This window comes from Panthera leo, chromosome C2, assembly GCF_018350215.1.
Source record: "Panthera leo isolate Ple1 chromosome C2, P.leo_Ple1_pat1.1, whole genome shotgun sequence".
Lineage (NCBI taxonomy): Eukaryota > Metazoa > Chordata > Mammalia > Carnivora > Felidae > Panthera > Panthera leo.
In genome coordinates, this window is record NC_056687.1 from 45554602 (window position 1) to 45575931 (window position 21330).

General features: G+C 37.0%; 1 protein-coding gene across 2 annotated transcripts in view; it reads left to right on the forward strand.

Annotated features, from left to right (window-relative positions):
• The window catches only part of EPHA6 (EPH receptor A6), an 861509-nt gene that overhangs the window by 835147 nt on the left and 5032 nt on the right, over positions 1 to 21330 (forward strand). Inside the window, exons 17-18 of one of the 2 annotated variants that reach the window (XM_042903083.1) lie at positions 13228 to 13421; positions 15834 to 15905. In XM_042903083.1, the coding sequence (XP_042759017.1) occupies positions 13228 to 13421; positions 15834 to 15905 (266 nt within the window). The remainder of the gene's footprint in view (positions 1 to 13227; positions 13422 to 15833; positions 15906 to 21330) is intronic. The other variant, XM_042903084.1, reaches the window with a different exon arrangement.

Here is a 21330-nt window from a genome sequence, read left to right on the forward strand (position 1 = left end):
CCATGTAGGGCTGGTGATGTCTTGCCTCATGGAACTTACATTCCAGCAGAAGGGAGATACACTGTAAACAAAGTACATAAGTAAAAGATATAGTATCTAACATGATAACCACTGTTTCTGGGGAAAAACATGAAAAGAGGATAAAAAATTCTAGGGCACTGATTTTGAATACAACATGTATATTGCCACATACATTCATAGAAGTCATTTCTATGTGGTCATAAAAGTCATAATTAGCCATTCTTATTAAATATTTATAAATAATCTTTATTATATCAGATGAGATAAATAAACATAAAGAGAAGTTCCATTATTTTTCCTGCCCCCTGGGTTATCATCTAACGGCTGAAGTGACTGTGCCACCAATTTAGTAACCATATCTATTATGTAGACCATAATTTAACCATGAAAGTCACTTAATTTTCAAAGTGCCTCAGCTTCATGACCAATAAATATAATAAAAAGACTGGGTTAGATTTTTAATATCCCTTTCAGCAATAATAAGTTATGATTTTCATAATCTCTGAAGAAATTATCATACTTGTCTCAGCAAAAGAATGATTCCAATTGTTCTTTTCTGAGGTTTAGGACATTCCTGAAACTCTGTAGGGTGCCAAGAATGAGATAGGACTTCCACAGAACAGAGTAGATATAAATTTAAGATGCCATACCACAAAACAGACTTTTTAGGAGAGTAGCCTCTGAGGGGAAAATGTCCAAATAAGTAATTTCCAACATAGACTACCATGTAAACCGTTCTTAATTGTTGCCCAGAGAGTTCCAAACTCTGTTGTCAACCCTTCCCTTCCTGGAGCTTGCCCAATAGCTTGCCCAGCCATTCTGGCCATGTGTATTGATTACCTGTGGCCAAGATGACCATTTAGAGAATGATTCTGTCTATTAAACCTCATTTGGCCACAAAGAGTATACCTGGAACCAGGAGAAGCTGCTGCAGCCAGTAATAGACTCCTGACATTAAGGCCATTCTCCTTTGTTCACGATTGCCAGTGCCCAGAGCACAAGGCTGAACCTGAATGTTCCCTTCACCCAGAGCTTGGCTGCTTTTTGAGGACCAGATAGGAACTAAGCGGGCAATTTTCAAAGTCTTTGAGTGGCTACCAAAGAGTATTCAAGCAAGAATCTAAAAATAGGAGGAGAACAAGAAGTTGTGGGTGGGGGAAGGATTCAAACTCTTGAGGTCCTCAGATCAATACAAGACCAGGGGAAAGCGGTAAGAGCTAAAATCCTTTATGTATCTTGTGACTATTTTTTGCTGCTGCTGTAAAGATTTGAAATTCTGTTTAGCGTAACATATTGGAAGTCAGCATATCTGTGACAGATCCTATAACCAGGATTTCTGTTTGGAAGCAGAAATAGCTTAATCAAAACTTCCCCACCTGCTCCTCTCCAAATACTGGTTGGTTATTCTCTATTTGTTCTGCATTTCTCATTTGTTTGGTCAAAGTATAGTCTTATGTTTGCCAAGGTGCATTTTAAATAAAGAAAGTAATATTTTAGACAATAAAAATCCAACTATCTTCTGTTTGAATATTTTATGTTTTTACTACATTTTGGTTAGTTTAACTAAGCTATGGGCTTAGTTAAATACGGAATGTTAACATGTTTTACGATTTTAAATGAGTTTAGGAAATTTCAGATCATTTTTATAAAATAGTCCCTCTATTCTGTAGACCCTGGCAAATTTTATTACAATGAGCAATTCTGAGTTTGTAGAATCTGTTTTACTGAATAATATAATGAGTTTCCCAAAGGTCAGTGGTACTGTACATTAGGGAAAGGAACTGAGAAAAAACAGAGTATACAAGATTAGTCCATAAAAGGCCTAACAAACATTACAGCAGATGCCATCTGCTTAGCTATTCAGTAGTTACTTATTAAACATGTGCCAGTCACTGGGCCCAGGTGTGCATGTGGTATGGGGATGGAGAACTAGAAAACCCAGTTCCTGCTCTCAAGGAGGCCACTATGTAGATGAGGAAGTGAAGTTCTGACATTTGTAAATCTCAGCCCTGTCCCCAAATAGAATGTGCGTTCCTCAAGTGTAGTCATCATACTGCCTTCTTTTTTATTAGAAACAACACTGTGTGAATGGAACGGTTTTCTTTTTTTTTAATATACCAAAAAAGTATGCAAACTCTATTTTTCAGCGTTCTTTTGATTTTAAATGACAAAAACTCAACCCAAACTAACTTAAGTAAAAAAAAAAAAAATTTTTTTTTCATTCATGAGACTAAGAAGGTTTAATAGTGCTGAATCCCAAGGACCGTGTAGGATTTTTAATGCTTCCCTAGGTCAACGGACCTCATTTTCTCCTACTGCAAAGGTCCTCTTTCTCGTATTCTTTACACTCTGGGGCTCAGGACTCCTCAGCAGAATGAAACATTTTTCCTCTGTGAAAATTCATACACCAATCCCAGAGACGACTCCTGGTTGGCTCTGTCAGGGTCCTTCCCAAACCTGAGCCAAAACCATGCCAAGGAAATTGATGCTGTGATTGGCCAAGCTAGCTTTATGTACCAGCCTGTGCCTTTAGAGGTGGGTGGAGCACTGTGATTGGAAATTTCCACATAATCACACCCAGTGAGAGAGGAGGTCCCCAAAGGAAAGTAGTTGTACCTCCAGAGATAGACTGTTTTGTCCTTTTTGGTATACATAGTTTTCAAAAGCAACTTTGTTTATTGTATTATCAAAGGGCACTAAAAACATTAACATTGTGCATCATTGTATTCTAGTGAGGGAGCTGGTATATTGGCAAGATCATGAGAGCTTTGGAGCAAGGTTCTTCAACCTCAGAACTGTTGACATATTGACTGTTGGGCTGAGTAGTTCTTTGTTGTGGGGACTGCCTTGTGCATTGTAGGATGTTTTGCAGTGTCCTCAGCCTCTAATCACCAGATGTCAGTACCACCTTCCCAGACATGATAACCAAAAATGTCTCCAGTCAGAGATGGGGCACACAAATCACAGCCAGTGAAGAATCACTGTTTTAGTCTGGAAAGATCTGGGTTCAAATCCCAGCTCCACAGTTCACTGGCTGTGTTATCTTAGGAAAGTGGTTTTAAGCTTTTTGAGATACTGTCTGTAACAGTATTCAGAATACTCAACTGCAGGATTCAAAAGAATTAGAGATAATGTCTGTAAAACACCAGGTACATAGAAGGTATTTAATTAATGAAATGTAATAAACATAGCTTGCATTTCTAAGAAAGTATTTTAGATTATGGCTCATTTAATCTTGAAAATAACTATCTAAAATAAATCCTATTATTATTCCCATTTCTAGGTGAGATAACTAAAGCTTTCTAGAAAGTTTAAATAACCTACCCAAGGTTACTAGCATTGGTAGAACTGAAGTTCAAGCCCCCTGCTTACTCCAAAGGGCATGGGTTTTTTTTTTTATGTTTATTTATTTATTTTGAGAGGGAGAGCATGTACACAAGCAAGCAGGGGAGGGGCAGAGAGAGGGAGAGAGAGAATCCCAAGCATGTTCCATGCTGTCAGCCCAGAGCCCAACACAGGGCTCAATCTCATGAACTGTGAGGTGGTGACCTGAGCTGAAATCAAGTTGGACACCCAACTGACTGAGCCACCAAGTTGCCCCCAAGCTATACTGTGCAAGTCTAGTTTTCAAAGAAATCTCTATACCACAGAAGTTCTACATAACGAAATCAAAGCATCTTTAATTATGTATACCACTCTGTCATACAAGAAGTGTTTTCATTGTTTTCTGTTAGCAAAAGAATGCAGATTGACTCACTGTTGTTTGGAATTATAAATCTTTTCTGCAGTGTTCTGGGTTTTGATATTAAAAATTTATGAAATGTACCATTTTTATAACATTTCTTGAAAATATATACAGCAGTAGCTTAAAATCAAATTCTAATGATGGACAAATTTAGCCTACTAGCAGAAACGTGTCACAGGTACATTGAAGGTGCACAGCTCCTTACTGTTTTCTAGCTTTTTTTTATGATACTGCTGGATAATTTTTATGTTATTTTCATTCAAGTTCAAAATAATTGTTGTTTATTATACAGTGGAAGTACAATGTAATGCTAGGAGCTATGCAAGTTCCAAAGATGACACCAAGGGCACTGCAGTTCTCCCAACACTTACACTGTGTAATGTGCTTAACAGAAGAAAATGGAAGCAAAACATGAACAGCAGGAAACAAATAACCAAATCCCCACAGAGCTAATATGTAGGGAGGAGAACTAATGCCACAGAAATGAGAGGCGACTTGGCTCAAACTAATGATCTGAACACAAGACCAGAGTCTTGGGTCGGGTTTGGTTTTGTTTTTAGTTTTTCCCTTGACATAATGCCGTTAAAAAAAAAAAAAAAAAAAAAAAAAAAAAAAAAAGTCTCCTTGAAGCAATTTGAAACCCTAATGTCTCCTGGGTATGGTATCATTTAGGCATATGCTACTAAGCTAGTTCAGTTTCCCAGAAAGATAACCAGTATCAGGGATCATCTCATTTGAAAGCTTACAAGGAAACATAATGCTGTCTCAGTGTTTCTGTGGGGTTTTGTTCCCTTCAGTTTTCAAACGTTTTTATGTAATAATGAGTTTTGCTTTAGATTGCTTTCGGAAACTTACCTGAAGAAACAAAATTGGAGTTTATCTTCAGGGTTTTCCTTTTATAGGTGATATGGTTGAAAAGAACCTTTTGACCTTGTCTGAATTGATTCCTTTTTTTCAAAATTTATGAAGGAAGAAAATAACCTTTTACCATATTTCTTGTTTGTCCTCATAATTCTATAACCTTTTCAATTATAAATCAGTGTTTCAGCCAAGAATGGTGGATGTGTAGAATCCACTTACCTAGAAATGCAGTATGGTTTTATGAGTCGAAGAGTCCAGTCATTTCCAATTTTTGTCTCTGATTAGATTTTCCAAACTCTTCTTTATTACATAATGGTTCTTGTGTAATGATCTGTGGAAGATACAGGAAATTGCTAAAGGCCCATTCCCATTATTTCAACTTTTCCATATTACCGAGGGAATTTTTGCATTTCTTTGAATATGTACTCTACCAAGGCAATTGTCAAATGGCCTTCCTTTTCTCAATTTTTCAATAATTCCTTCTATTGGTACATAGAAAATAGCAACATTTTAATTAAATTCATACTAATTACACTAGCATAAGGCATGTCTGCTACAGAGGCAAGAGTAATAGGGGATATTATGAAAGGCAATTAATCACCATTGTAAATAATTCAAAGGTAAAGTTCTAAGTAGAGGAAACCAATAACTAATATACTACTACCTCGGTGTAATTTCCAAGGGAAACTTTTTTAACCAAACAACCACAAAGCTGAAGAATGTATACATGCCAGTAATGTTTTCATAAAAAATTAATTATACCTTCGATATATTTATATATTGAAATATATTTACAATCTTTAGCTCTTACAAATTTTGTTCCATCTTTTGCTGTCTTTGGAGCATTTACAAAGAGGACATTTTAAAATCTCCCTTTTCTTTGTACTCATAAACTATTTTTCCATAGCTTCTCAGTCTTAGTTTATCAGGACAGATTCTGGCCCTGTCCAGATTTTTGTCTCCCTGCATTTGCATTTGGAATTCTCTGGGAAACAGACCATTCAATGAAGGCCAAATCTAGACATAGAGGTTACAAAAACTCAAGATGCAGAGATGTTACCAAAGGTCCTGCAGATTAAGACTGCAATTTCAGTGACTCTAGAAACAGCTTTTTGAGCTAAAAGGTACTCTTGCAAGTACTAAATCCAGTTCTCTTCTCTTCCTTAATGAGGAGACAGAGACTTGCCCAACTACTGAGTTTGTTAGTGACAGTTTCGGACTTTGATGCAGTACAAGTGACACCTTCACTAATGCTCTTTCCATGACTTACTCACTGAAGCAGTGTTACATATAAAGTGTTAGTTATCTGTCTTAACAAGCATGACTTTCTACTGTTAGGGGTAAAAGCTTTTCCAGATGACAAGTCTTACCATCAACAACCTTTCACCTTGCAAAGTCATACGGTTCATACCGTTCCCCATTTTGTCCACTCATTCAACAGTCCAAAAGGTGGTAACCTACTGAGGACAAACACTCTATGCATTTTATATGTCCTTGACATTCTATGGTGAGTTCCAAAAAGTGAGATTTGAGAACTGCCTTAAGTGTAGACTTTTAAGAAACTTTTCATCTTGAAGTTAAAACGAGGAAATCTTCAGTTTCCACGCCCTAATGATCTACAAATTACAAATGAGCCTCTGAAAAAAAAATTGTTTCTGCCTGTACCTTATTCATTCCCCACACTATCCCCCTTTTTTCTTACTGTACCCTGAATTTAATTTGTGTCTTGACTGCCTTTCACTGAATTTTAAATCCTAGATGTTGAAAAATATTGAATAACAAAATAAGTATAAGATTATAAATGTTATTTACTTATGACCACTTCTTCCCTTCTTTTTTTTCTCTCCCATGTAGATCCAACCTTTATATTGCATATTAGGAAAATAGATTACCAGTTTTCAGTATTATTGTATTACAAGTTCAAATATCCTAATATGTATAAGTAATCATTATCACAAAAAGTGAGTGTATACTGGGACCCTTTGCTTCACCTTCCCCCTTTTACCTGAAATTATAGGTTTTCCACAAAGTGATGATGAATATTTAGAGGGAAGATAAAAATAAAATCACTTCACATTCCATTTACTAGTATACATTTCAGTAGACTAAAATTTTGAGACAGTTTCTTTTAAAAGAGAGTATGAATAACTAAATTCAGTGTGCTTCTTTTTGGAGATACTCAGCATTTTTATAACACAAAATGTGATTCCCTGCATAGCCCGAGCGGTCCTTGTTCAATGGTATTGTTCAGGGATGTCTCAGCATCTTCATATTGACTGTCTACTTCTTGTTTGCCTGGTTTAATAAAAGGTGCACCTTTTCCTGCTTTGATTCAGAAACTGTCAACACAATTGGAAAACTCATCAGATTCAGCAAGAACAGAACAGTCTGCTACGTGCCCCAACTGAGCCTTATGTTGATTCTAGGCTGCTAAAAATTGCAGTGTCGATGACAAGGAACCAGTACGGTCTGTTTAGAATAACTAGCCAGGTTTTAGATAATAAATTCTGACAGAATCTAATTCCTTCTACCTCTGCATGGAAATTATTACTGCAGTCATTTTCATATTTTTTCACTTTATTTTAATTTTCTTCTTGCATTTTTAAATAAGGGTTTAACCTTGTATAATTCTTCTCCACAGGATGACAGCCTACAACTATCATAAACCAAACTGTTACAAAATTCTTTCTAGTTAATCATCACCCCTTCATATCCTAAAACAACAAACCTCAATTAGTCTTTTAGACAAAGTACCCCATATGCTTCTGCTTCCTTGTCAGTCCTTAACTAAGGAATCAGAAAACACCTATAAAACAAAACTACTCACAAAAGACATGTTTATGAAGATAAAGGTTAATATAGGTTTTCTCAAGCTGCCCATAAAATAGTTTTCATAGATCACATATGTGACCATTGAAACTATTTTTTGACTTGACAAGGCATTGTGCTGGATGCTGGAAACCTATGGGAAAAAGAAACAGTTGCTGCTCTTGAGGGGCTCAGCTCGTCCAGCTGAAAGAGCACAAGTGTTTTGTTGTGGCCAGAGCAAAAATCTGGACACAGCCAAATGTGGGGACTGGGAGCCAGGCTCCTGCAGAATTTCAGATATGGGAGGATGGGATCACAGCCCCACAGTCAAGAATGCTTTGCATGGGCTGTGGGAGATGATTGGAGAAGGGAATGAAAGGCAAGGAGACCAGTTAGGAGGCTGTTACCAAAATGGGGAGTAAATCATTGGGAGAATTTAAAATGGAGCAGATTTGGAATACATGAAGGTAGTAGAATCAGAACAACTTAAGTTACTTTTGAGTATCAAGGCAGAGAGAGAGATCCACATGACTCCTTGATCTCTGCCTTGAGTCATGAGAAGAACGGCGGTACCCTTTGCAAAGGACAGGAATTCCAGAGGAGGAATGGGATAGGTTTTGTACAAAATAAATCTAAGATATCTGTATGACAGCCTCATGAAGTTCTATGTCATGTAGGCGATAGATCTGAAACCCAGCAGAGATAGCCAAGCATGCGCTGTGACTGTGGCAGGCACACGCACATAGGTGAGAGTGAAGCCTGGAGGGCGCAAGAGCGTGAGAGAGACTCAGGGCCTAATTCTGGCGGAATAAGTCAGGGATGTGGCTCAAGGCTCAGCACAGATGTTCTCAACCACTACCATGATTCAGAGGCTATCAAGATGATCTTATCAGTCCGTTTTTCAGGGGATTATTAGCTATGCAATAACAACCCAATCTATTTATCAGCTTGAGCTTCGGTTTTCTTACCTATAAAATATGCATAACCATACTCACATAATAAGGTAATTTGAGACCTAAATAGAGACTAAATAAAGTGAGCTATGTTAAAACACCTAGTCCAGAGCTTGGCAGGTAATAAGCTCACAGAGGTATATATGTTACTTGAATCTGAAACCAGAAAGCTCATAGGAAATTGAGCACAGCATCACCCAGCCCCCAAATTCTTTCTTCTCCTGTGTCCTGTCTTTACCAGTTGACCAAGTTCAAAAACCTATCCTGCCATATCTAATCTTAATCCGATCATGTGTTCTTGTCAAATCAGTCCACTTTTGTACACCACGGCCATGGCCTCCGCTAAGGCCATCCTGATCTCTAGCCTGGATCCCTACAAGCCTCCTTCCTGGCCTCCCACCCCTCCCCATCCCAGGTGCACTCTCCACACTGCAGCCAGAGCGAGCTTTCCAAAGGCAAACCTGGTGTCATTTACTTGCTAAAACCCTAAACCCTTTGCAAAAAAGTCATTTGTAGCATACAAAACCATTCATGATCCCAAGAAATATAATTTTACATAACCTTCCAGCCTCAAATCTTACCATTCCTCTCTTTGAAGATTCTAGTCTAGATGCAGGAATCTACTTTCATTCCCTGATCAGGTCACATCTCCCTCCCTTCAGCCTGACCAGTTGACCCTGCTACCTTCTCCATTTCCTGTAAGATCCAGCTCACCTCCTCTGAGAAGCCTTCCCAAGACTGGGTTAGGCACTCCTTCCACATGCTCCCGTAACTCCCTGTTCTACTGGCATTTACTGTATTCAAACTCCCCAGTCTTCTTCACCAGAATATGTGTTTCCAAAAGACAGAGGTATTTCTTACTCATTTGTTAACTCTTATATATAGTGTACATAGTACATATATATATATATATATAGTGTGTGTGTGTGTGTGTGTGTGTATATATCTTTGGATGAATACATTTAAAAAGCTATTAGAAAGATGTTGCTGTCTGTTAACCATTTGTGGATCATATTGCTTAATCTTTCTTTGGCTCCCTCAAAGCCAGAATTTTTAGGTGTGCAATCTTAGGCAAGTTAAATCTCTCTATGTTTACATTCCTTATCTATAAGGTAGGGATAACGATAGTATCTACCTCATAGGGTTATTGTGAGGATTAAAAGAGTTGATACGTGTAAATCATTTAGAACTGGTACCTGGAAGTATCCAAGGGCTCTCATTAAGTGTTAGATGTTATTGTCACTGTTGTTATTGTTATTACTATTATCCTATAAGGAACCTTCATGTTTGACACCTGACATGAACCAGGGCTCAACACATTTCACAAGGTCACGAGTTAAATGACTGAGGAAACTTAAAAGTCAGAGGTCAGCAAGAAGAAAAGTCATGAGTACCCCGATCCTCCCACTGTCCCCACAGAAAAGCATACTAGGGCCAGACACAGTACTGAATTCATTACGGGTAAAAGTTCTAGATGAGGGACCACACTCTCTTGTCACTCTCTCCTTTTATAGAACAATTATGAGAGCAATTCTGTCAGAAGAGAATATGAAAGCCTGCTTGGCACCAATCATTGTGGCATTGGGTGTTAACTGTTTATGAGAGTTGTCTAGGAGAGTGACCTTGAGGTCACTGGGAGTGGCCTCCAGACGGGAGGAAGAAGCCACCAGTCTTACAGAAAGTTGAGTTTGAGTCCAGTCCTTCTCTCCTGGAGGAGAGCAAGCCCCAGTGTCACCAGTTTTTGTCCAAGCAAGCCAGAGTGAGATCATGAGATCATTTTGGAGAATGCTGCGTGACGCACCAATTTTTTAGTAATACTTCCTTCAGAGAGGACTTGAAATGCTGTCATGCTTGTACCATGAAGCCATCTTGGGTAGCTTGAAACTTTGGGTTTTCTAAGAATCTGCTATTCTACCAAAACAAATCCAAAATTTTCTTCTAATAGCGTTGGTTTTGTTCAATAACATTTATTTATGTGTCAAGCACCATACTAAATGATGAGAATATAAAATCTACAGACATAATTCCTGCTTTCAGGTATGAATAGCCTTAGAGGAAAAGCAGATGAATGGTTACAATACAATGTAATAGAAGCAATAATAGAAATGTGTACAAGACTCAGAAGCATTCAGAAATGACTCTGTTCAGCCTGAGATAACATTTTGCAAACTATGAAGTAAATATGTGTTTGATTTACCCAGAATATAAAATTCAGGATCCAGATAAAAACATCGAAGTCCAATTGCCAAGTGCCATGACAAAAGGTAACATGGCAATCACTCCTAAAATTGTGTTAGTTGATATAAAATTGGAACGGAAGATGTTATCATGAGAACTGAAAAACATTTCTGAGGAATGGTCAGAGGAAAAGTTTGAAAGCTAAAGGAACTAGATTTAAATGCTAACTCTGCCATCTATGCTGTGTGGATTTAGGCAATTTTCCTAACCTCTCTGAGTCTAAATTTTTTCACTTAAGAATAGGGATAATATGGGGAACCTGGCTGGCTTAGTCAGAAGAGTGTGCAACTCTTGATCTCAGGGTCCTGAGTTTGAGCCCACATTTGGGTGTAGAAATGACTTAAATAAATAAGACTTTTTTTAAATAAATAAATAAATAAATAAGAATAGAGATAATAACTACCATACTGAGTTATTTTAATCAGTCAATGAACATGCAAATCACCTAACACATGATGAATACTGAGTAAAAGCAGCTAATTTTTTTTTTCTTCAAAGTGTGGCCTCAATTGTCATCTATTTTATTCTATGCACTTATAATTAGGTAACTGTGGTCAATCAACTAGAGAGCTCTCCTAGGGTAGGATTTTAAAGTCTTTTTATAATGGAATTCTATCCTATTATTCTTTTTTTTTAGTATTATTATTATTTTTTTTATTCTCAAGTTAGTTAGCGTACAGTGTAGTCTTGGCTTCAGGAGTAGAATCCAGTGATGCATCTCTTACATATGACACCCAGTGCTCATCCCAAAAAGTGCCCTCCTTAATTCCTGTCACCCTTTTAACCCTTAATCCATTCATCAGTCGATGGACATTTGGTCTCTCCTTAATTTGGCTATTGTTGATAGCACTGCTATAAACATGGGAGTGTGTGTGCCCCTTCAAAGCAGCATTTTTGTATCCTTTTCTATACTATTTTTCTTAGTTACTTTTCAAAACTATCTACAGTAGTTTTGATATACTAAAAAGTGTTGTAAAATATCTTAAAATCCAAGCCTATTCAGTAGCAAAAATAATCAGAAAACAGGTAAAAAAAAAATCCTGTTCAATAATGAGATAAAATGAATAAAAAAAATGCTATTGTCCTGATGGGTTAAAGTGTTCTGGTCACAAAGACACTGATGGGGTTGTGAGAAATCCCCTATTACAAAAAAGCTAAAGCTTAGCAGCTAAGAGGTTCTGGAAGGCATATTATTGCTCCTTTTTTACAAACTGCCTCTAGCATAAATTATGGATATTTCAGGGTCCTGTCAAATAGTGGCCATTAAAAAAGAAATTAAGAAAGAAAGCATGTAGATACTGCTACAGTAAAGAGAGGTCTCCTGTTAGCAATATTAGCACTTGCATTTTTGTATTTCTATTGTTGATGAGGGGCAGGGATGAGGTTGAATTGTGCCTGTCTTTAACTATCAGTCTGTTCCTCAGTTTCCCACCTCAAAAATGGGGAATGAACCCTTTTATTTGTCTTTCTCCCAGAGAGGATATAAGAATAAAGGGTCACATGAATCCTTTGAGCACTTCACACACAAAAAATAAATAAATAAATAAGCTGTATAAATTCAGAGTCAATTATATCATATTACTAGGAAATTCTCAGGTGGGCTGTATATGAAGTAGATGATAATCCTGTTTTATCTTCTGTGTGATTTCCTAAGTAAAACAAAACAAAACAAACAAAAAAACTTACTATCATCATTTGTTACTCTTAACTTTGACTTCTCGTAAGATTCCTTTCACTAGAGCCACACTGTCCTGTACAGTAGCCATTAGCCACATATGGCTATTTAAATTTAAATTTTAACTAATTAAAATGAACTAAAATACAAAATTCAGTTCCTCAGTCTTATTAGCCACATTTCAAGCACTCAACAGGTACACGTGACTACTTGCTGTCATGTTGGATAGAGAGAACATTTCTGTCTTCACAGAAAGTTCAATTGGACAGCGCTGGCCCCAAGGATACTCAGGCTGAATGACCCTAATGCTCTGTGGCCTTAAGGTAACCATTGATAGCATTTCAAGGATTGAATGACCCTAGAAGTTCTGAGAGGACTTCATAATCACATCAGTGTCAGACTAAGGGAAAGCCAGAAGTAAGCAAAGAGAAATTAAATAGGCAATAAAGAAGAAGGAATGATAGCCAGCAAAAGAATACACACTGACATTATTATAAAAGGATAAAAAATGACTCAGAAGTTCAGTGCTTCAGCAGAGGTATAATTTTACTTAAAACATTTGCCACAGGTGGTTTGCACAAAATGCATCAATCCAATGCTGACTTTCTGATGTCCTAATTGGGTTTTCAGACATTCCAGCTAAATCACACAGGAACTATTTCTTGAAATTGTGATGAAGCTTAACCTCCCTTCTGAATACCTCATGTTTAAAAACATTTTCCTCAAAGAGGTGTCAGCAGATATTAATGTAGATACTTGCAACTTGTGTATTTATCTTTGTTTGGGCTGCTTGTACTCACAAGTAATTTTCATGTTTACCAAAATTTTGGCCTCTAATTCCTATATAAAACAGAATTATAATTTAGCATATATTGTGTTATTTGTTCCAAAAAGTAAGAGACTAACCTATGTATGTTTGCATTTAGGTCATTCTGTCCATTGAAGAAGGCTATAGACTTCCGGCTCCCATGGGCTGTCCAGCATCTCTACACCAGCTGATGCTCCATTGCTGGCAGAAGGAGAGAAACCACAGACCAAAATTTACTGACATTGTCAGCTTCCTTGACAAACTGATCCGCAATCCCAGTGCCCTTCACACCCTGGTGGAGGACATCCTTGTGTAAGATGCATCGTGTCGATTTTTCCCCCTCAACAATCATTTCTTTCAGGCTATAGACAAGACTAACAGGTAGAGAGGAGAAAGTTTACTGTAATAACTGTCTAGTTGTCAACCTTTTAGAATATTTTATACAAACCATATTTTGTTTATCAGCTGAAAAAATAATTTATTAACATTGATAAATGGATTTTTTTTAAAGAAAACAGGTACTCCTTTTGTTCTCTCCATATCTAATCTTTCTGAATTACTTTATATATATATGTATATATATATGTGTATATATATATACACATATATATATACATATATATATATACACATATATATATACATATATATATACACATATATATGTACATATATATACACATAAAAATATATGTATATATATGTATGTGTATATATATATATATATACACATATATATTTTTTTTTCTTTTTTTTAACCTGTGGGCATCTTTGGTATTTGTATATCTTTTTTTTTTATTTACCTATCCTTCCTTGCCTCTGCAAGTAGTATTGGTATATATTTGCAGCCTCTTTAATTTTCTTGTCCATTCTATGTTCTGTCCCTCTATTTGAAATGGCAAGCAAGACAGGGGCAATTTGTGAATCAGCCAGGAGTGAGGATGTTTCCTGCTGATACGATCACACCCAGCTATTGTTACTTTCCATTCCTAAAACCAGAAAAAGACAAATGACAAGACAAGAAAATGAAGGCGCTCATACACCATTTTGTAAAAGTCAGTAGAGTTGAGAAGATCTACTCCTCTCTCTCTAAAAATCAGTTATAAGAAGGGGGGAGTGTAGAAGAAAAGAAACACTACTATCTATGTCTGAAAAGATTACATTTAAAATATTTTCAGACTGAGAATATATGTCTTTATTTAGCCAAATAGGACTTAGAAATACCCAAAGTATTTCCTAAGCTCACTTTCCTAACTCAGGGGACAGCCAACAGGATATACAGATGTTCAACTTTAGGTCATAGGTTCAAGTCGGTGCAGGTTTTAGTAATAAGGCCAAAGGCTCTTCAAGGACTACTTAAAGCAGGCCTCAGTTCACTGCAGAGCACACAAGAGTTCACCTCTAAATCGCTAATTGGCAGCCTCAGTAAAGTGAAGCCAAGCATGAAATAGCTAGAGATTAAACTATTACTCTAGCCCATCTTCCCTAAAGCAGTCCAACAGAGGAAGCTTAAAGGGCGGCAGGGGGAGGGGAACGATTTAGGATTTTATCATGAAAGGGCAGTTATTGAAGGATTTTAAGCAAGAGAATGGCATAATCACATTTACATTTCTGCAAGATCACTCCAGAGCTGATTTAGACTGAGTGCAAAACAAGGAACAAGACTGGAAACAGAGACAGATGCTTATAGAAACTCAAGATAGAAAAGATTAGGGCCTGACTCATGAAATGGGAAAAAGTTTGGGGTCAGGAGATAAGAGAATGGATTTATTATCAGGCAAGGAAAAAAATGTGTCTTGGTCGCCAATTGAATATGGAGGGAGGAGAGAAAAGAATCAAGAATTTTGTCAAAGTTACTTTCTTAGACAAGCTGGCTGATATAATATTACCACTAAGAGAAAGAGAAAGAAGGATAAGGTTCTAGAATAGAAATGAGACCATTTCAAGTAAGCTGAATTGAAGGTGCCTGTGGGGTGTGTGGGTGGAGATGTCCAATAGGCAGTTATATGTGTAGGTTGAACCTCAGGTGGAAAGATCTGAGCTGAAGATTTGAAGATCATCAACATAGAGACTATAGCTGAAGATTCATGAATATTAAGATGACCCATGGAGACTATAAAGTATGCAAATTAACACAGGGAAAGAGCACAACACCAAGATTTAAGAAATAAGCTGAAGGAGAGTACCCAGAGGAGACTGAGAAAGAAGAACCAGACAGGTAATAATGAAAGCAGGGAAAGAGCAGTGTCATAGGAGCTAAAAAAAAAAAAAAAAAAGAAACAAACAAACAAACAAAAACAATGGGGAGAGTTTTCAAGGAGTGTAATGCCCCAAGTCTTCACAAAGCTTCAGTAAGATAAAAAGTGACGTGGGCCCATTGAATTTAGCAACAGAGTAGTCAGGTATTTATGCGCAGCCTTAGCGAGAGTATTTGAATAAAGTTGTGTGAGACAGACTGCAATGGAGCAGAAGTAAATATGAGGTCAGAGAGAAGAGCAATACAAAGCACTAAGAAGCCTGTCTCTGAAGAGAAAGAGAAGTAGTTAGAGAAAATATTTCTTGGTTTTTGTTTTTATATGTCTTATTGAAGAGATGGGTATGCATTGACATGGAAGAGAAAGAGCTAACAGAAAGAGATCATGCAGTGAGTGTGCATTAATGGGAAAGAACTTTGGTTATCTATAAACTGAACTCATTTAATCTGAGCCTTTCATTGTGGTATAGGGTTAATGGACCCCACAGCCAGTGCCCATCAACAGAGCTCTCTAACTGTTCTATGGCTGTAGAAGCAGGCAGGTAAGAACCTTCTTTTTGAAGAAAAGTAGATAAAACCATTTCTTTCCTGCTTTTTCAAGATTATGAATGTTTATCATACTTGGAAAATAATGATGAAGACTCTAAGATGAGAAATATGCCAAAAAGTCAAAATGATCCTGAGGTAAAGTCAACATGAGGGCTTGTGTCTTAAGGCCAGAAATTTATGGTTTGATGTTATATGCGGTGTCCTGTGGACAGGCCAGCAAATGGCAAGTCTCTGATGGCACCACCACACATGGGCAAGAGTTGCATACTTTATATAAAGTTGGCAGTTTCATTTGATGACTGATTTGCTGTCCTTGTTTCTGATAAAGATATATGGGCTAGTGTTTTCTGCTGTTAATGTACTTTTGTTTGAGGGGCACCTGGGTGGCTCAGTTGGTTAACTGTCCGACTTCAACTCAGGTCATGATCTCACAGTTCATGGGTTTGAGCCCCATCTCGGGCTGGGAACCTGGAGCCTGCTTCAGATTCTGTGTGTCCCTCTCTCTCTCTCTCTGCCCCTCCCTTGTTTGTGCACTCTGTCTCTCTCTCTTTCCCTCTCAAAAATAAATAAGCCTTTTAAAAAATTAAAAAATATATTTTTTTGTTTGAGAAACAAAAGGAACCAGAGTTCTAAGGGTACTAGGCCTAACCATTATCACCATTCTTATTTTCACAGCAGCCTGAGAGGGTTACCCTTATCTACCCCTTCACCTCCAATGCCACCTACCCACCCTGTCCCTGATCCCAGAGAACTGGGACTGTTTAAGGGCAAGAGATGTGGTATGAAGGATAGCACGTTAGCTGAAGAATGTGTGGTTTGTTTTATGAACTGCCCCATCTACCCCCCAAGTCCCAAAGCCCAGTCATCTGTCTCCAAGTGATGTTGGTTTAAAGAAACATGACAGAGAATAGAATTTCAGTCTTTCCTCCCATTTATCTTTCAAACAGGTAAAGGAGTTTAAGTGTATAATCCACGGCAACTCTGATTAAACCCTCCTGTACTCTTATTAAACATCAAGTATTCCCAGACTCCCAGGTTTCTCCCACACTTCTACACTGACATAACTCTCTCATCCACTAAGGTCCCTATGGTTTTTATTCTACTCTAATTGCTTTTTTCTCAAGAATTCACCTGAGAAGCTTTTATCCTTTCTTTTGACAGAATAGTAAGAGGAGAAGAAATTAAAGGCAACAAAAGGGATGAGGAAAGCTGTGAAACCCACAGCTCAATAATTTTATACTAGCATATCAGAAATTTTATAAATCTTGTATCGGCAGTTTTTCAACAGACAGAACACCCAATAGAAAAAATGTTGGTCGAGAAAGCTTTCATTGGAGCAGCTCTTCTAAATAATGCTGATATTCTCATGCCTGGCATGCTCCCATGGGTATATGCAGAGCTCTATAATTCTGAGCATTCTTACTTTCTGTCCTACTCAAGTATGTGGATATATAAGTGAGCATAGCAATATTATAAGTATAACTTTAAATCCAATTGATTTTAAAAAAATAATTTGTAAAAAGTACCTTATAATGTAGGCATTCATCCTTTTATAAATGTGAATTTCACACTACCTTTACTTTTATTCATTCTACAATGTTGCCTTATAACCTCCTTTTGAAGAAGTATTTGTAGCTGTCACATGGTGCACAGCCCCTGGGAGAAAAGGCTCACTTCGAGGCCAAGGCTATATGGAGAATGGCATCAGGAGCAGTTCCTGGCCATGACCTTTGAAACACCTCTTGCTCCCTTTCCCCTGACCCTCATAATAAATGCTATAGCTACTCTCAACCCCAGGTCAAGCATACTCTCATGAGGCCGGGGTTACATGTGAGGTCCAGTGGTTTAATAGTATAAAGTGAACTGATGACTATATGGGTGCCCCTTCAACCAGCCCAACCTTCCCCCACCACACCCACATTATTCTACACATTCATTCTCCAACCTCTTCAGCTCTCACCGCTGATTGCTCCATTCACTCAGCATACTGAGTGCACTAGGCTGAAGTCAGCTGGCCAGTGCCTTTTTGGACAGTGCTACCATATGATGGGAGAATAACACTTTCCTCCAGTCCCTGCTCTAGATCCCCAGCACTAACAAAGAATTTTACACATTATGAGCTCTTTTGACAACATCAGGTGAAAAGGTGGCATTCAGGGATGGGCAGCTGTTGACCCAATGGGCCAGTCCATGATAGTCACCTGCCTCAGAAATCATGTTCTGCCAAGTTCAAGACACTTAGAAATATTCTCACTGCCCACTGGGCCATAGTTAGGGATCTTAGAATATTTTAGCTGTTAGAAACTAGAACCACCACTTTCCTTCCTATTGAACTTTCAAGCACTTGGCTACCTACTTGGCTTCATGATATGTGAGTCATAAAGGTAGGAAAAAGTTCAAACCAGTATCAAAATTGAGAACCTCTGCTTAGAGAACCACAAGTAAACATTACAAGGTTAAATGGTACTACCTCTTCTGTACCATTTATAAAGCACTTGGAATGTTGTCTTCTGAGGGCAATAACTTTCAACAATTTGATATAAAATTTTCCATTCATTTTGAAAAGATCTTCCTCAATGCTGTCTAGGCTTTAGCACTTGCTAAAATCAGTTATCTCTATATACCAAGTCATGGATAAACTTATTTTGTTTAATTTTTTTATAACTAGAATTTTTAGTGGTATTTTCCATGACATAAATGACTGGCTCGCCAAAACCAGTGTTGTAATTGATTGATTAGCAAATCTTTGGGGGAAGGAAGACAAAATATTAAATGTTAATCAGGAAGTGTTAACCTTCTACCTGTTAGAAAATCTAAATTTAATTCACATGAACTGTTGGAACAAGCTACTGATAATACTGATATTAATACCAGTACTAACACTGATAAAAATCCCAATATATATCATCAATAATAACTATTATCACCATTTGTTGAAAGCCTAGTGTGTGCCAGTTATTGTACTAGGTACTTTTATCTATTAGGTCATTTACTCCTCACTATAATTATCCCCATCCCTCACATAAGGAAATGGAGACTCAAAGAGTATAGCAAGTAATTAGTGGATTGGATATTTTAACAAGGCCCACCAAATGCAAAGCCCTTGTTCTTTCCACCACACAGTATGCAATCATGCAAAATGTCAAGATATTTCCCAATATGGCACTGTTTCAGAAATATGAATATAGGAAAAGAGGATACATTTTTTTTTTACATTTCCAAATAGGTTTTCTCAGACTAGTTTCAATAGGACTAATCAGACTTCATAGATGGAGTATATTAAAAGCCCAAAAATAATTTGCAGTGGGGCACAGCCTGTTATTTTATGTTCTACTAAGCCAATACAAAGAGGTAGAGTATATGCCTTCATTCATGGTAATAAGTAGCAAGCATACGGTCCATATATCCCCTCAACATCCTCCTACAATGTTCAGCCACTTGAAGTACATTACTTGGAAAAAAAAAAGAGTAGTAACTATAACAAAATAGAGAAATGAGGAAAATATGGCAGCAACATAGTTCTAGGATTATATCCTCAGGCATTTTGTAGATTGAATTTTTCCAGTGTTGGCAAATATATGCTTTCCTTCTTTTCCTTGTTATGGTAGACATTACTAATCATCGCAACACTCTTTTCCACTACACCCAAATGCTGCCATAGTATCCTTTTTAAGAACATATTTTGACAACCACTGCCAATGAACTATACTTAGCATGTGATAAGAAATCCATTTCTGTCCCTATATTATTTTATTACAAGAATAGGCTTTCCTTGAAGTTCACTGATCTATCATTCTGGCTGTAGGGACAATGTGCTAGGTGTTTAGAATTATGGGAGATTTTTAAGCAGTATTATTCCTACTCTGTATATTACTCCTAATGTTCAAACGCATCTACAATATTGAAATTTTCACTCCTTCCTACTTTCTACCAGGTATCATCCTTATGGGAATTAAACAATCATATCAATTTTTTAAAAAACTTGAAGACACTGAAAATAAAACTTTGATGACAAATAATTCATCCTCCCAATAGAATACTGTGGAGAGTCAGATTGTTTGGAACGATGAGATATCACCCACAAGCATGAAATAGGCAGAAAACATATTGCATGGTTCTATGCATTTGAGATTTTATAGCATTTTGAGTAAAATCATACTTTAAAATTTTAAAAAGAATACCAAAATTCATTTACTAATTTAACTTGTGTTCAAGATTACTATTAGAGCTCATTGGAGAAAGAGCAAGGTTTTCTTTTTCTTTCTTTTTTTTATTTTTTTAATGTTTATTTACTTTTGAGAGTGAGAGAGAGCACAAGCAGGGGAGGGGCAGAGAGAGAGAAGGAGACACAGAATCTGAAGCAGGCTCCAGGCTCTGAACTATCAGCACAGAGCCCGACGCAGGGCTCCAACCCATGAACTTGAGATTATGACCTGAGCCAAAGTCTGATGCTCAACCGACTGAGCCACCCAGGCACCCCTCTTTTTCATCTGATTAAATAAATTCTTCCTTCAGAGTTTAGGTAGATATTTTATGTATTAGAAGATTATTTTATGAATTAACTAAATAGTGTGAAGTGTAATCCCTGAGTTATGAGATCAGAAACTCATGTAAAAACTGTGATATTGAGTAAGTTGAATGCAGCTGCTATGGTTCTAGGTCCCTAACCCTGTGCTACCTCACTCCACCTTTAGCTGCCTCTCCCTCCACTCTGAAACCTATAAAGGCAGAAGCAAAAATTTTCACAATACAAGGAACAAGTTAAATAAACAACATGTTCCTTAATAGGTTGACCATTATATCAATGGGCATTTACTCTTCAATTTAAGGGAACTAAATGAAAAGAGATCATTCATCATGAATCAGTCATTATGTAATGGACCAAACTTTTCTATAGAGAATATTTAAGTCTAAATCATCACTTATTTAATAAATTCCTATAATACATTCGGCATTGTGCTATGGTTGACAGCAAATAGAAAGATATGTGAGATATGGTCCCAGCCATCAGGGAATTTTAACTTAACTCTATAAAAAAAATTCTTTTGTCTTATGGATTTTTCCCAAAGAAGTAATTCAACTAAAACAAAAAGATACATGTTGTAAGACTGCATAGTCATCTGTAATAAAATAATGTTGCTAGCCATCTAGGAGTCTAACTTCAGGGAATTAAATTATTAAGCATCAACATATAAAATATTATACACTCCTTTAATGTTTGAATACTATTAAAATATGTAAGATATTAAGAAATGAAATAAAAGCCATATAAAATAGAATGGACCCTACCTGTACAGTTCTGCTAACCATATATAAATGGAGGAGCTAGGGGAAAAAAAAGTTATATTAGAGTAGTAACAAGAGAAAAGCCATTAAGCATGTGATGGCTTCATGTTAAAACAAGACCTTACCTTACAA